At 52.9% G+C, this 14,110-nt stretch overlaps 1 protein-coding gene across 1 annotated transcript; it reads left to right on the forward strand.

The window, feature by feature from the left end:
• Nucleotides 1-8,149: 8,149 nt before the first annotated feature.
• On the forward strand, nucleotides 8,150-13,698 carry LOC103782537 (protocadherin gamma-A4-like; the record flags this gene model as incomplete). The annotated part of the gene is made up of 2 exons (XM_008950310.1): nucleotides 8,150-8,238; nucleotides 13,472-13,698. Coding segments are annotated over 2 exons (316 nt in total), but the record flags the coding sequence as incomplete, so codon positions are not given.
• Nucleotides 13,699-14,110: the final 412 nt, after the last annotated feature.

The following is a 14,110-nucleotide window of genomic DNA, read 5'->3' on the forward strand; positions in this document are numbered from 1 at the left end:
CCTTTGGGGTTCATGCTTTTGCAGGAACAGCCATAATCTAAGTGATACAGTGGTCTCCTAAGATTGAGAGCTGCTGTGCTCTAGTGTGGGCTGTGGACCCCTGAGTGAAGGAGAAATTGTGCTAGTAAAGGGGCTCTGTTTTGAAAGGATGGTTTTCCCTCTACTGAGCCTCTGGGGCTGCAGACCTCAGATGACCAGGTTATGCCAGGTCCTGGGGAGCCTGGGAGAGAAGTTGCCTTTTGGGGGAGTTTTTGAGGTGGTTGTTCATGCCCAGTGATGTGACACACTTCAACCTGTTTGTGTGTCTTTTGCTCGGCAAACACCTCAGAGGGAATCACAGAAGCCTAGCAAGGGCCAGCGTGTTGTGTTTTGGGTTTGGTTTTGCCCTGGTGGGTCTTGAAACAGGAATGGTTGAAGACCACACAGAGGCTCACAGCTTTGAGGTGCTGGAGCATGGTCAAAGAGCAACAAAGCTGGTGAAGGGTCTGGAGAACAAACAAGTCATATTTGAAGCAGCCAAGGGACCTGGGGTTGTTCATCCTGGAGAGAAGGAGGCTCAGGGGAGACCTTTTGGCTCTCCACAGCTCCCTCACAGGAGGTTGGAGCCAGGTGGGGGGTCGGGCTCTTCTCCCAAGGAACAGTTGATAGTACAAGAGGAAACGGCCTCAAGTTGCATTGTGGGAGGTTTAGGTTGGACATTAGGAAAACTTTCTTCCCTGAAAAGACTGTGAAGGCCTGGCCCAGGCTGCCCAGGGCAGTGGTGGAGTCCCCATCCCTGGAGGGGTTTCCAAGCTGTGGAGATGTGGTGCTGAGGGACACGGGTCAGTGGGGACCTGGCAGTGCTGGGGTAACGGTTGGTCTCGATGATCTTAAATGACCTTTCCAACCTAACCAATTCTGTGATTCTGTGACAGTGTTTTCCTACCAAATGCTGCAGAGAAAAGGCTGCTTGAAGGATTCTGGGGCTGCTCAGAGCCTGGCTTAGCTCTGAGTGTGAGCTGCAGCCCCATGGTGCAATTTTAGTGTGGAGACAGGATGCTGGGACAAGCAGGAGCTGTTTTGTCACTGGGAGCAGTTGTTGTCCCTGGATAACTGTTCTCCTTTCCCCTCCTCCTGCAGAACTGAGCCAATCCTGGGACTGGAAGCTGAAGGTTTTTTAGGGATGTGTCCTCATCCCACCCCACCTTGCCTTTCACAGCCAGGAGATCACAGAGCTGGTCCCCCTCCCATGTGCTGTGCACATCTGTGAGCACTCCTGCTTGCAGAGTTCAATGTTGTGTCTACTGACAGCCCAAATCTCAGCAGATTCAGTAGATGGGTTTCTTTTTAGATCATGTAGCCCTCTTCAGATGAATGGTTCCACCCCCTTATTGACTATCCTGGGCCAATAATCCCTTTATCAGTATTCACCATGGCCATCAGATCCATCCGGATCCTGCCTGGAGGAACAGAAGCTGGAGACCTTTTTATGGAGAAGGGGCAATATCCTAGTGATGGGGCATGTTCCTCATTCTGGAAAGCTCCCAGAAGATCAGGAGTTTCATCATCACAGAGTTATCTATAGAACTGCTATTTTAGGTATTTTCGCAGGTGCTGTGTATATTAGTTTAGTTTTTCTGACTCCATCTGCATCCAGTGCAGCTGAGCACATGCTACGGCTGGCTGCAGAGGTACAGGGATCCAACAAATAGACACAATAACCTTTCCAAAGAATCTCCCAAAATATCCTTCCTGGAGTATTTAGGGCACGGATGGCGGCAGGATGGGCTGGGTGAAATAATGCTGGCCTCAGCTCCAGCTCATCCAGGAGGGCTGGGAGAGTCCTTGTGAGGTAGGACAGCCCTTGGTCCCCAGTTTAGACACAACGTGGCCTTTTCTTCTGCCTCTAGTCAGCAAAGGAGCATCCCAGCAGCTCTGCTGGCTGGAAGGAACGACTTGTATCACGGTGCTTTGGGAGGCTGCAAATCTTCCCCCTGCTTGCCTGTGAACATTTTTCAATCCCTTCTTTGCTAAGTCATGATCTTAAAGCTGGGCCTCATCCAGATCCTCTCCAGCCCTTGGTGTTGCATTACAGAGCTGTCAGGGAATGTGGGGGGGAAGGGCTGTCAGCATCCCTTGTTAAGGAAGGGAGAAAAGCAGGAAATTGTGGCAATTTTGGAGCCGGTTCCATTATTTTTTGGAGGGTGGTGGGCTGTGGGATGGGTGTGCTTGGATGGTTGCTGACTCCAGGTCTGTGTCCCCAGCACACCTTGAGCACGGTGGAGACAGCACCAGCACGGACCGATCTGTTCCCTCTTGCTTGTCACTTTGCCAGCCAAGAAACACGCAGGCTGAGATTTTATTTCTGCTCCTGCCTCCAGCTGGAGCTGCTTGTGGGAGGTGGTGGTGGGGGGCTGGGAAGGTTTGGAGGAAGCAGGAAGAAAGGAAACCGAAGTGTAAGGGGACTTAGGCAGGAAAAGCAGCTTTGTGGGACCGGGGGCTACCTGACAATGGGGCTGGAGGAATGGGCTTGAAGATACCCCCTGGCTCTGGGAGCTGGGTGGGGAGGGCAAAGAGCTGCCCCAGCCAGGCTGCTGGGGTCAGGGGGTGATAGGAGGGTGAAAGCAGCAGCCAGAGCTGGGGAGGAAACCCAGGAGTAGAAACAAACTTTCCCTGGTGTGGGGAAGCTCAGGAGCTGCTGGGGCTGTGGGCTGGGAGAGGTGCTGGCTGGGGGGTCACTGCCAGAGGAGCCAGAAAGCCCCAGATGAGAGAGGAGGGAGGATGCTGAGTGTGTCCTGGGAAAAATCCCAGCCCAAGTATTGCCCACAGCCCTGTCAGGCATCCCAGGGTGCTGGGGTTTCATCCACAGGGTGCTAGGCTGTCTTCTCCAGTCTCTGGGGCTCTGACAGCACTGCTCTGGCATGAATAAACCTTTCCAGTCTGTTGTGGCACTGCTAAGGCTCGTATTTCCAGCTGCAGAGCGAGGAAAACAATTTTTCAGGAATCCACCAGGCAGTTGTGCAAATAAATGTTTGCAAGACCTTTGGCTGCCATAGTGACGAGCTCCATAGCAACCCTGAAAGGAAATGAATAATTCTGTGCTGGAAAGGAAAGTTAAAAAGGGATATGGCAGATTGGAGGTGCCACAAAATAGCTGGTGAGCAGAGCACCCACGTCCTCTCTGCACTGGTCAAGCAGAGGCTTGTGGAAGCCCTCGGTAATGAGACAGCCTCGAGATGCAGCGTGTGGTGGGGTTGTGTCCAGGCTGCTGGGCAAGCCTTTTGGTTTAGCAATCCCCAATTTCCACATAGCCAGGTTTAATGAAAGTGTTTGGAGGTCATGCACTGGATGTATCTGCCTCTCCTGGAACAGCCCCTGTCCTCTGCTCCGTGGCCAATATGCCCCAAGCACCCTGAGATGCTTCATTCCTGGGTTTGTCTCAAACGTGGGTTTCTTCCTTCCCTCCCCAGTCCTAGCTGTGCTGGAAATGTTCCCAAAAATGCAAGCCAGCTCTTTGCTGAGCTTTGAAGTGTGGAGTAGAATTGAACAGAGGAAAAAAAAAAAAAATCTATCCTGTGGGGGATGGGTTTTTAGGAAAAAACCTATTGAGCTAATGGCATTTGTATTAAAATCAGCAAGTCCTTGGAGTCATTTCCATAGGAACCAGCCCTGGTTCTGGGCCGGGCGCAGGGTTGTGGCCAAGCGGGGAGCAGTGCTGCAAGGGGGGGCTCTGAGGTCTGCCCACTGCAGGCAGGGGAGGGGGCAGGGCAGGCTGCTCGCTATTCCATCCGTGATTCACGGCTCTGATTCACAATTCCTTCCTACGGCCGTGGAAGTCAGCCAGATCTGGTCATCAGCTGTGTGCCTTTTTCCAAGGCGAGAAGTTATTCTGGGGCATTTTTAGATTACAGCACTTGTGGGTTTTTTTGTTTTGTGTTTTTTTTTTTTTTTTTTCCTGAGCATCTGAATTCTGGATGATTGTACTGCAAGTAATTGAGGCACTTGAATTTCCTGCTTAGAGGAGCAAGCTCAATACCCTTTTTTGCATCTCTAAGGCGTTTCTAAAATAGCTTATCTGTGTGGCATCATGGGGAGCAGGCGCACAGCTTTGGGGCTGTTTGTGCAAAATATGGGAACACTGGGTGCAGGAAGCATGCAGAAAAGGACCTGAGGGCCTCTGGGTTGAACATGAGTCACCACTACACCCTTGCTGTGCTGGAGACTGACTGGGTTTTACTGGTAAGACTGTAGACAGCAGGTCAAAAGGAGAGATGGTTTCCTCAATTTGGTACTTCTGGGACTACACCTGGGCCACTGTGACCAGTTTTGGGCTCCCCACTGCAACAAAGACATGGCCATGTGGGAGCCACCAATATGACCAGAGGTCTGGTGCCCATGGCAGGGGAGAGGAGGTTGAGAGAACTCCTTCAGCTTGGAAGTGTGAGAGCTAGGGGAAGGGTCTCATTGCTGCCCTCAGAGGTGCACCGTGAAAGAACAAGGGGCAATGGGCACAAGACAAATTTGTAGTAGATGTCAGGAAACGTTTTTTTCACCCAAGAGTATTCAAACACTGGAATAGGACACCAGAAAGATGGAATAATCCCATACTCAAAATGTGGCTGCTCAGGCCCTGAGCATCTAATGTCAAGTTGGGTGCAGCTGAAAGCTCGGCCCTGCTTTGGGTGGGATGTTGGACTAGAGTCCCACCTTTGTTAGGCTGGCTGCTCTGTCCCTCTCCAACTGAATCAATCCATGATTTTGTGATCCCACAGGTCATTAAGGGGATGAAGGGCTTTTGCTGTATCACTGACACTGGGGTGCATCCATACCACAGGGGCCGGTGAAGGCCACCACATGAGTTCACATGTGCTCACTCCCTCTCTAAGACCAGAAGAAAGGAACAGGATCTGAAACACTGCCCATCTCCTCGTCCTCCAGGAACAACCCTCCTTCTCTCACTGGTGATGCAGTCACCCTTCCTCAGGGACACACAGGCCTAAAAGAAGTGCCCAAACCAACCTGAACAAGATAGAAGAAAAGTATAAGAGAGACCTCGAGGGGCTGGAGCGGGTCCAGAGAAGGGCAATGAAGCTGATGAGTGGTCTCTGGAGAACATGGCTTGTAAGGAGCAGCTGAGGGACCTGGGGGTGTTTAATCTGGAGAAAAGGAGGCTGGGGAGAGATCTTACTGCTCTCTACAACTCACTGAAAGGAGGTTGGAGTGAGGTGGGGCTTGGTCTCTTCTCCCAAGTAACCAGCGATAGGATGAGAGGCAATGGGCTGAAGTTGCCCCAGGGGAGGTTTCCATTGGATCTTAGGAAGAATTTCTTTCCTGGCAGAGTGGTGAGGCATTGGCCCAGGCTGCCCAGGTGGTGCTGGAGTCCCCAGCCCTGGAGGGGTTCAAAACACTTGTGGATGTGGCACCTGAGGACATAGTTTAGTGATCATGGGAGTGTTGGGTTGATGGTTGGACTTGATGATCTCAGAGGTCTTTTCCAAGCTTCATGATTCAGCTGCTCCTCTTGTGCTGTGCACTGGAGGGGTTAGACTGTGTCCCAACCCCCTCCCAAGCTGCAGGGACTAACCACTGCCATTCTTCATCCCCTTTCCAACCCCGGCCCTGGACAAATCTGGTGACTGGTGGTGGCCAGCTCTTCTGTCTGTGCCTGCATGCCACGTGTCATTGGGGTGAAGAGTGAGGACCACTTTGTTAGGGAGCTCAGTGAGGTCGGGTTTCCTGGTGAGGATGAGCCTTTCCTTCCATGCTTTCCTGCTATCCTAGGACATGGAAGCATAGCCTTGACAGGAGGCAGGAGGAGCTTCTGTCCAGTGCAGGCTGTTGTCCAAAGGAGAGGTGGGAGGGGAGGAAAGAGTCTTTCAGGAGGTGGAAAATATGATGCTGGCACTGCTGTGTCAAAGAGGGAGTTGAACCTGGGCCTTCAGTTTCACAACAGTGTACAAACAGGAGCATTATAATTTAAAACAAGAACCACTCCAAACCCCCAAACCAACAAAATAAAAGGATTGGCCTCTTCCTCGTGTTTTCCTTTTCCCTATCCCTGGATCCCATCAGCATGTCGGGGCAGCCCTCAGAGCTGAGAGGCATCGAGATGTTTCTGGGCAGCTTTCCTGCAGCCCTAAATATCCTGGGAAGCTCAGCCACCGGCTGGAGGGGCAGGAGCTGCTGGGGTTAACTGGTGGCTGAGTGGGTTGTGGTTTGTGATGGGGTATAGGTTCCTAAGTCCTTTATTGGATCTAGCCTGGGGCTCTATTCCCAGCCTTGCTGGTGACATTAACAGGTCACTGCAGCCCCGGGACTGTCCCCTCACCTTGTCCTCAGTGGAGGGATAGAAACAGTTTTTGGGATGTTGAGGGCTGCAGCAGGCAACGGGTATTTTGGAAGTGCTGCTGTTGGCAGCGGGGTACCAGGGCAGCCCCTGCTACCTCGGGGGCTTTTCGTGTCCTCCCCAGATAAACCAGTGTGAGGGCAGTGCCTTGCGCCTGGCTGTGGGTGGGTCAGGCAGGACGGCCAAGAGGAGAACGGATGGATGATCATGTGGGTTTGGTGCAGGTCCTGCGTGTCTTTGGGCAGGTTGTTTAAGACCAGATTTCCAGCAGGGTACCCAGGAGTGTCCATCCACGCATCCTTACCCTCAGATCACCTACAAGGTCAACCATAGCAGATACAACCCCTGAGGAGGACATGCCTGTGGGTCCACCCCATTTCTGAAATGGCCATATTGAGCCTGCCCTCTGCATGAGGGCTACAGGTGGTGGGGGCACTCAGGCAGTGGGATGCTCAGCATGATGGGGAAGAGTCCATCTGCCACCCAAGGCATGCCCTTGGGTTGGCACCAGCAGTGCCTGCGTTGGCATTTGCAGCATGTGGGGTGCTGAGCACTCAAGCAAGAAACCCCAGAGATGGGGGAGATTTTGGTTGCTCGAGCATGTCTGAGCAGGGCTTCAGGGTCTGGCAGCTCCTGAGTGTAAGAGCTGGGACCATGGTGGTGGAGGGAGAGGCCACCTCTGTGCCCTTCAGCCTGCTGGTTTGAACACTTGCCTGAGAAATGGGCTCCATTCACTCCAAGGGGAAGGGCTTTCTGCCTCCCCCATCTCGCTTCTGGAGAGCTTCCAGCTGCAAGAGCAGGGCAGCCCTTGTCCCAAGCAAGCCAGTGCACAGGCAAGGTGGTCAGAGCACTTTGCTGAGAGAGGGGAGACCAGTGGTCTGAGTGACAGAGATGCCCCAGGAAGCTGGTGAGTTGTTAGATCTCTCTGCTGGAAGCAGGGAGGCTCTGGAGGGGCTCTGGGAGGACAGCCCTGGCCTTTCCAGAGGGGAAGTGCCACCACCAGCAAGAACACAGCTGGCACCTGGCAAACATGAACGTAGAGCTTGTTAGACTGTGCACAGAGTGCTGATTGTAACCTTGATCACAAACCCTCCTTAATCCAAGCCTGGTAGCACCCCCAGAGGTTTCCCAAGAGGACTGGTGGTGCTCAGCCCCCATCAGCCAGCCATAGGGATCCGGGGTGAGCACTCACTTCCCTCCTCTCCCCATCTCTCCATCCTCCTCAGGACTGTTTGCTGCTTGCTCTGCAAAGCTGGTGGCTGCTCTTGGACTCCCTTCAGAGCAGGTTTCATGGCACTGGGTGGCTGGTTCTATGCTGATCCCAAATCCCATCACACCATGAGGTTTTTGTCACCCTCAGTCTTAGGAATGAGGCTGCAGACCAGAGTTATATCCTAAAACAGCTTGAAGGGGGCATTGACTCACATGGCCTGCAAAAGGAGTTGAAGACCTGGTTGTACAAGGGTACATGCAGCTTTGCGGTTTCAGGATCAGCATTTTTGATTGTATTACATTATATGGGTGGGATTTGGAGTTGATGATGTTCTGGCTGTCTCTGAAGTCAGCAGTAGTTGGGCAGGTGTTGCTGGAAGCTCCACTGAGCCCCCTTATGGTATTGCTGGTTATTCTTCAAATGCCTGCTGAGGGATGGAGGCATCTGAAAGTGTTTTGACTCTTGAGTGGTATTTAGTAGAAGGATTTAAAGCCTGCTAACTCCTCTCTGACAGCGGATAAGCCTGTAGCCTTGGCTTCTCATGCTCTCTGATGTGTCTACTCCTTCTTACCAACCTACAGTAACTTGCTGTTTCTCTTCTTTTCCCATAGCTCCCAGAATGGAGAGGAAGGTGGAGCCTGGCCCAACAACCAGTTTGACACAGAGATGCTCCAAGCCATGATCCTGGCTTCAGCAAATGGTTAGTCTCCATCCTGTGTGGGGAAAAAGACGTTTCTTGCTCTTGTGCAGACATCTCAGCTTCATGCTGGTAAATAGGAGGCTGGTGGGATAGACCCATCTGGGGTGGCTGCAAAAGTCCGTCTTCAAGAGGCTCTGTTGGAATAGCACTGCTGTCTGTGTTACCCTCCAGAGGAGAGGAGTTGGGAAGGATTCAGGCAGAGGAGATAACAGATAGCCATCAGCATCAGGCATGCTGTAGACACGGGTACCTCCTTCACCCAAACTATGTTATTCATGTACTAGACAGAGCGTTGTCTGGCTTGTGATGCAGTTGTGTTACATGAAAGAGCCGGTCTTGAGATGATCTTTTTTAAACTGCGTGGTTCCAGAAGGTCACAGCAAATGAAACGTCTGCTGTGTTGCAACTTGACGTAAGGTGAGGGGGTGGGAAGCCTGGAAGATTCGTTTGTGGCTGAGGCTGGGCCTGGAATACAGTAAACACGTGACTCAGTATCCCCAATAAACCTCATGTCCAGAGATGCTGGTGTGAGCTCCCTCTTGGGCTTGCCAAGAGTTTCCCCACCAGCTGCTGCTGGCCCTTCACCGCTGTAGTCACGAGGGTTTGATTTGGGGTCATTTTGGGTTGGTTCATGCTTGTTTACACGGTGCTGTGTGGAAGTGGTGGGCAGGGAGTCTCCATGTCTCCATGGCTTTATGTGAAAGAATTGCAATTATCACTCTGCTCAGCACCATGGCTAAAGAGCTTCATTTTCATCCAGCCTTTATTTATAAATACCTCCAAGACTTCCCCCCCCCCTTGATTTAAAAATAGAAGCAACAGTGCAGCCATAAAACCCTGCACAAAATGCTTCAGATGTTTCCTTTGAGCTGTTGGGAAAGAAGGAATCTGGGGGAGGAGGGATGGATGGCTTTGGTGTTGCTTTCTTGGAAAGCTACAGCTGAACTTCACCGCTCTGGAGACACCGGGCAGCCTGGAGACACAGTTGCCATGGCCGGGAAGGGGACAAAGGTCTTGGCCAACAGAGTTGTTTATAGTCAAGGGAAAGAAGCAATGCGAAAATGTGTCTCTGCTCTGAAAAAAAAGACTATGGAAAAATAACCTCCGGGGTTGCATGTGGTTATCATCACCCGGTGTCTCCAGATCCAGTTTCCTTGCTTTCAAATAAAGCTGTTTTTCTAAGTGCTGCTCCAGCGGGTTGCTTTCCAGGTTAAGCACCGACTTCCCCATCACCCCCGGGCCCTGTTGCAGCAAAACTCCCCCAATCCACAAGTCTCAAACAGTCCTAACCTCTCCCACGGCTTCAGACCACCCAGGGGGTTAACTTAAATCAGATCCATCTGTTAGATAAGGGCTGTCCCCTCCCCCGGAGAGGACACTCAGTGCACTCCATCCTTTCCTTGCCAGGCTCTTGCTGGGATGGATGGATGGATGGATGGATGGATGGATGGATGGATGGAGCCGGGTGAGGACACAGCACAATCTTTTTCCACCAGCATTTTCATCTCTCCCCTGCTCTCTGTCCCGTGCCTTTTCTGCTCTCACTCATTAAGCAAAGTGTTGATTGGAGCAGGCTTTGATTAGGGGCAGTGCTAATCGCCCATTAAGCTTTGTGCTGCCTATCCTTGGATAAGGTTTCCTGTCTATTTAAATGATCCTTATCTCTTTGTGTCCCCAGCTGAGCTGGGTGGCAGGTGGGACACAGTGTCACCGATGATGACATGTGCCTTTGCTCACTTGCTCCTCCAGCAGGAGCTGCTCCTGCACACAGTGGTTGGTGCTGACTTGCACAGCACCACGTCAAGCCCATGCTTGGGGCTGTGCTGAGCAGAGACCTCCCAGGAGGCAGAAGGTCCTCTGATGGTGATGGAGGGTTAAATCACTTGTCCTATGGTTAGTCACCCTCCCAAGCCAGAGTGCCTGGGGGAGCTGGTTTCCACCCAGGGCTGGGACCCTGCTGTAGGGTCACCCTTCCTGAGTTCCCTTCCTCTGGATCTTCCTCCCTTGGAGCTGGGAATGCGAAAAGCTGGTGTTTTGAGCCATTTGATAGGGCAGGGGCAGCTGCTAAAACAGACTAAGGAGCACAGATGCTCCAGGACACCAGACACTGGAGGGCAGACATCCTGTCCTTAAAATACTCTGGTTTCCAGTGAGCATTTAGTAGGGTGCCATGGGATGGTGGGAGAGCAGACAGGAAGGCAGCCTGAGAAGGTCCTTCTCCCCAGCTCTGCTGCCTGGGGTGCTATATTGGGTTCTTCTGAAAGCCCCACCAGCAGCTGCAGCAGCACATGCTCTGGGGCTACCCTCTCCTCCCCTCTTCTTGAGAAGGTGATGGAGCTGCTTGCTGGTTATTTCTGGAGAAGCCCAAACTCTTGTTTTCCTCCTGAGGACCATTTGGGTTAACAGTTGGCTGCTGGTAAAGGCTGAGTGTAACTTTTCCAGCAATAAGAGCTGAAGTGCCCTGCTTGGCAAGAGAAGCTTGGTGCGCATTTATAAACCTCTGTTGTCCCTCTTCTTCCTTCTCTTCAGCTTTAATGTCAATGTTACCTAGAAACAGCCCTTTGCTCTTCCCTGGGACCAATTGGCAGCCTGGGAACTTCACTAGTGGCTTTTTCTCCCCTGTGAAAAGCTGTGCTGTGACTGCAAACTAATTGATGGTGTTCAGTTGTCCTGGATGCCTCTGGCAGCCCGCAGCCCCAAGCCCCCATGCTGCCCTGGTGCAGCTGGGATGGTCCAGGGATGAAGCAGGGCAGCAGCACCCAGTGGGGAGGAGGGTACAGGAGAAGGTGCCTAAGCCCACCCAGCCACCAGCTGGGCTATAGCTAGCTAGGGAAGCCCAGGAAAAAAAAGATCTTTCCCTCTGCCAGAGGTCATGGTCCACCTGTGAGCCGGTTCCTGACTGCAGCCTGGCCTGGCAACACATGTCCAGCCATCCCATCCCCATTCATAACACCCCAATGGGTGTGGGACTGAGTTGGGTATTAATGAAAGAAGCTGCTGATGAGTATTTGTGATAAATAGCACTAACTGTACATGCACATCTCCTCCAGCCCAGGCTCCTCAAACTCCACTAGGTCTGGGACTGTAGGGACTGGAACTAGGTCTTGGTCTTAACAGCCCCAGGCAACACTACAGGCTTGAGGAGGAGTGGCTGGAAAGTGACTGGCAGAAAACGACCTGTCAAACTTTTGGCCAGCTGGCTGAACATGAGCCAGTGTGTGTCCAGGGAGCCAAGAAGGTCACCAGCATCCTGGCCTGGATTAAGCATAGTGTGTAGGGCAGTGATGGTGTCCCTGGACTCGGACCTGGAGGGACGTGATGGTGTCCCTGGACTCGGAACTGGGGAGACCTCAGCCTGAGTTCTGGGTTTTGGGTGCCACTGTATAAGAAGGACCTTGAGGGGCTGGAGCCCCAGAGAAGGGCACGAAGCTGGTGAGGGGTCTGGGGACCATGGCTTGTGAGAAGCTGCTGAGGGGCCTGGGGGTGTTTAGCCTGGAGAAGAGGAGGCTCAGGGGAGACCTTCTTGCTCTCTACAACTCCCTGACAGGAGGCTGGAGTGAGGTGGGGGTTGGTCTCTGCTCCCAAGTACCCAGCAATAGGATGAGAGGCAATGGGCTGAAGTTGCTCCAGGGGAGGTTTCAACTGGATATTTGGCAGAATTTGCCTGGCAGAGTGGTGAAGGATTGGCCCAGGCTGCCCAGGGGGGGCAGGCCTGTAGAAAGGTTCTCCCACTGGTGAACGCTTCCACAGTGGGAAGCCAACTGACGTTTCTCCACGCTGGCTCGCTGTGTTTGCACACCCGTTTGCACACCCCCTGCCTTGGTGCACAATACCCCGCCTGTTTTGGGACTCACTGGGTGTTTTCCTCTGCCTGCTCCAGCAGAGCAGCTGTAACTTTTCAAGCTGCAGTTGCTTCACACTCCTGACCTCTGTGAGGGGACGTGCCCGCGGCAATATTTCAGGGGGCCGGTGGGATGTGGTCCAGCTTTTTGTTTAGCTTTCTGGCTGGTTTAGCCACCTCCATCTGCTCAGGGGGAAGTTAGGGCAACACAGAGGCATGCACAGATCTGGTCGGGAGTGAGGAAAAACATGAGGAATCCAGCCCACGTTCTCTACCCGTTGTTTTTAATTCTCTCAAGTCTCTCTGCCTGCAAAAGGAGGGAGCAGTAGCCCCGGATTCTGCCTTGGGTCCTTTCAGGTGCTGTGTTTCTCCACTCTACCCAGGAGAACACGTACACAGCCACATGTACAAAGCAGCTAAAAGGCTGAGATGGGATCCTGTGTCTCCAACACAGAGGCAGGGGTTTAATGAACCAGTTCTGAGCAAGGCTCTGCAAGGATCCAGCCCTGAGCCAGGCACAAAGCAGATTGTGCAGCGGCCCATGGCAACAGCATCACTCGCCCCTCGCCATCCCACGGTGCTCATTTCTCTCCCTGCATCCCCCCGTTTCCATCTGCTCCTTCCAGCAGTGCCCCAGCATCCTGGGGGGGGGTGGGGAGGGGGTTGCGCCCTTCCCCCACTCTGCACTTGCTCTCTCCATGCTGGAGCTTCACAGAGCGACAGGATGAGGAATTAATTTGCCTTCCCCTCCCCCTGCTCCCAGATCTGGACCGTAAGAATCTCTCTTCTGCATTGTTTTGCTTCGAGCTCAGCTTCCTAGAGCCATTTTGTGGTATTGCAGGGGAGGGATTCTAATTTCTCCTCTCATGTGCTCTGCTCTCTGAATAAACCTGGCTGGAGAGAGACTGGGGGCAGAGGTTACAATGCAGTGGAAAAAGTAATAATATTGGATTTCCCTTAATGTGTTACTAATGGTTGTGGCTGGACAATATGTTTGTGATGGGCCACTTTTGAAGGTGGGGGGGATGTTTTTCTGTGGAGGCAGCAGCCGGGGAGGGGGGCAGAGCAGATAGGGAGGGAGGAACAGGCAGTCCCACAGTCACCAAAGGCCGAGCTGAGGTTGTCCTATGCCAGCCAGCCTCTGGTCCCAAATCCCAAACCTTTAGCAACGATATGAGACAGAAATGAGGGATTTTGGTGCCAGCTGCACCATGCTCCCTGCAGCCATCCTGTGGAGCGATAGCACTGAGGGGTGGCGATGGGTGAGGGCAAAGGTCGATAGCACTCAGGTCTGGGTTTGACCCCCCAGTGGGAGCCTTTCGGGGGTGCTGAGGCATCCGCCATTAACAACCTGTCCTTCTTTTTCCTCCCACCCTCTGGGATACCCTCCAGAAGCCGCTGACGGCAACTCGACCCTGGGCGGCGGGACGGGCACCATGGGGCTGAGCGCCCGCTACGGCCCCCAGTTCACCCTGCAGCACGTCCCCGACTACCGGCAGAACGTCTACATCCCGGGCAGCACCGCCACCCTCACCAACGCCGCCGGCAAGCGCGACGCCAAGAACCCCGGCTCCTCGGCAGGCAACAAGAAGAAATCCGGGAAGAAGGAGAAGAAGTAGAGGAGAAGAAGAAGAAGGAGACCTTAGAGCTACAGGGCAGCTGGCTCCAGCACTCCCCCAAAACCACAGCCCAGGCCGGAGGACGAATGTGAAATTTTATTATTGTTATATTTTTTTTTTTTTTTGGTGATGCAAAAAGTAGGAAACGCTGCGAATGTATCTCATCATCATCAGAGCTAGGAGCAGGGCTTCGCTGCTGTTAGATCTCGTGATGAAAAGCAATCCAGAAGCTAAACAAGCAAACAAGTGCCCTGTGAATACTTGCTAACGTTTTATACAGTCCCTCGGGTGTTAGAATATACGAGGGCGGGAGGTCTTCTACCACGTCCTTGGATCCGATTTGCTCCCAGACCCAGTCTGAGCAAGGCACGAGGCTTGTGCTCGGCTTTGTCCAATGTAAATAATTTTAATG

The sequence above is a fragment of the Merops nubicus genome, unplaced genomic scaffold (assembly GCF_000691845.1).
Source record: "Merops nubicus isolate BGI_N331 unplaced genomic scaffold, ASM69184v1 scaffold38920, whole genome shotgun sequence".
In the NCBI taxonomy this organism is placed as follows: Eukaryota; Metazoa; Chordata; class Aves; order Coraciiformes; family Meropidae; genus Merops; species Merops nubicus.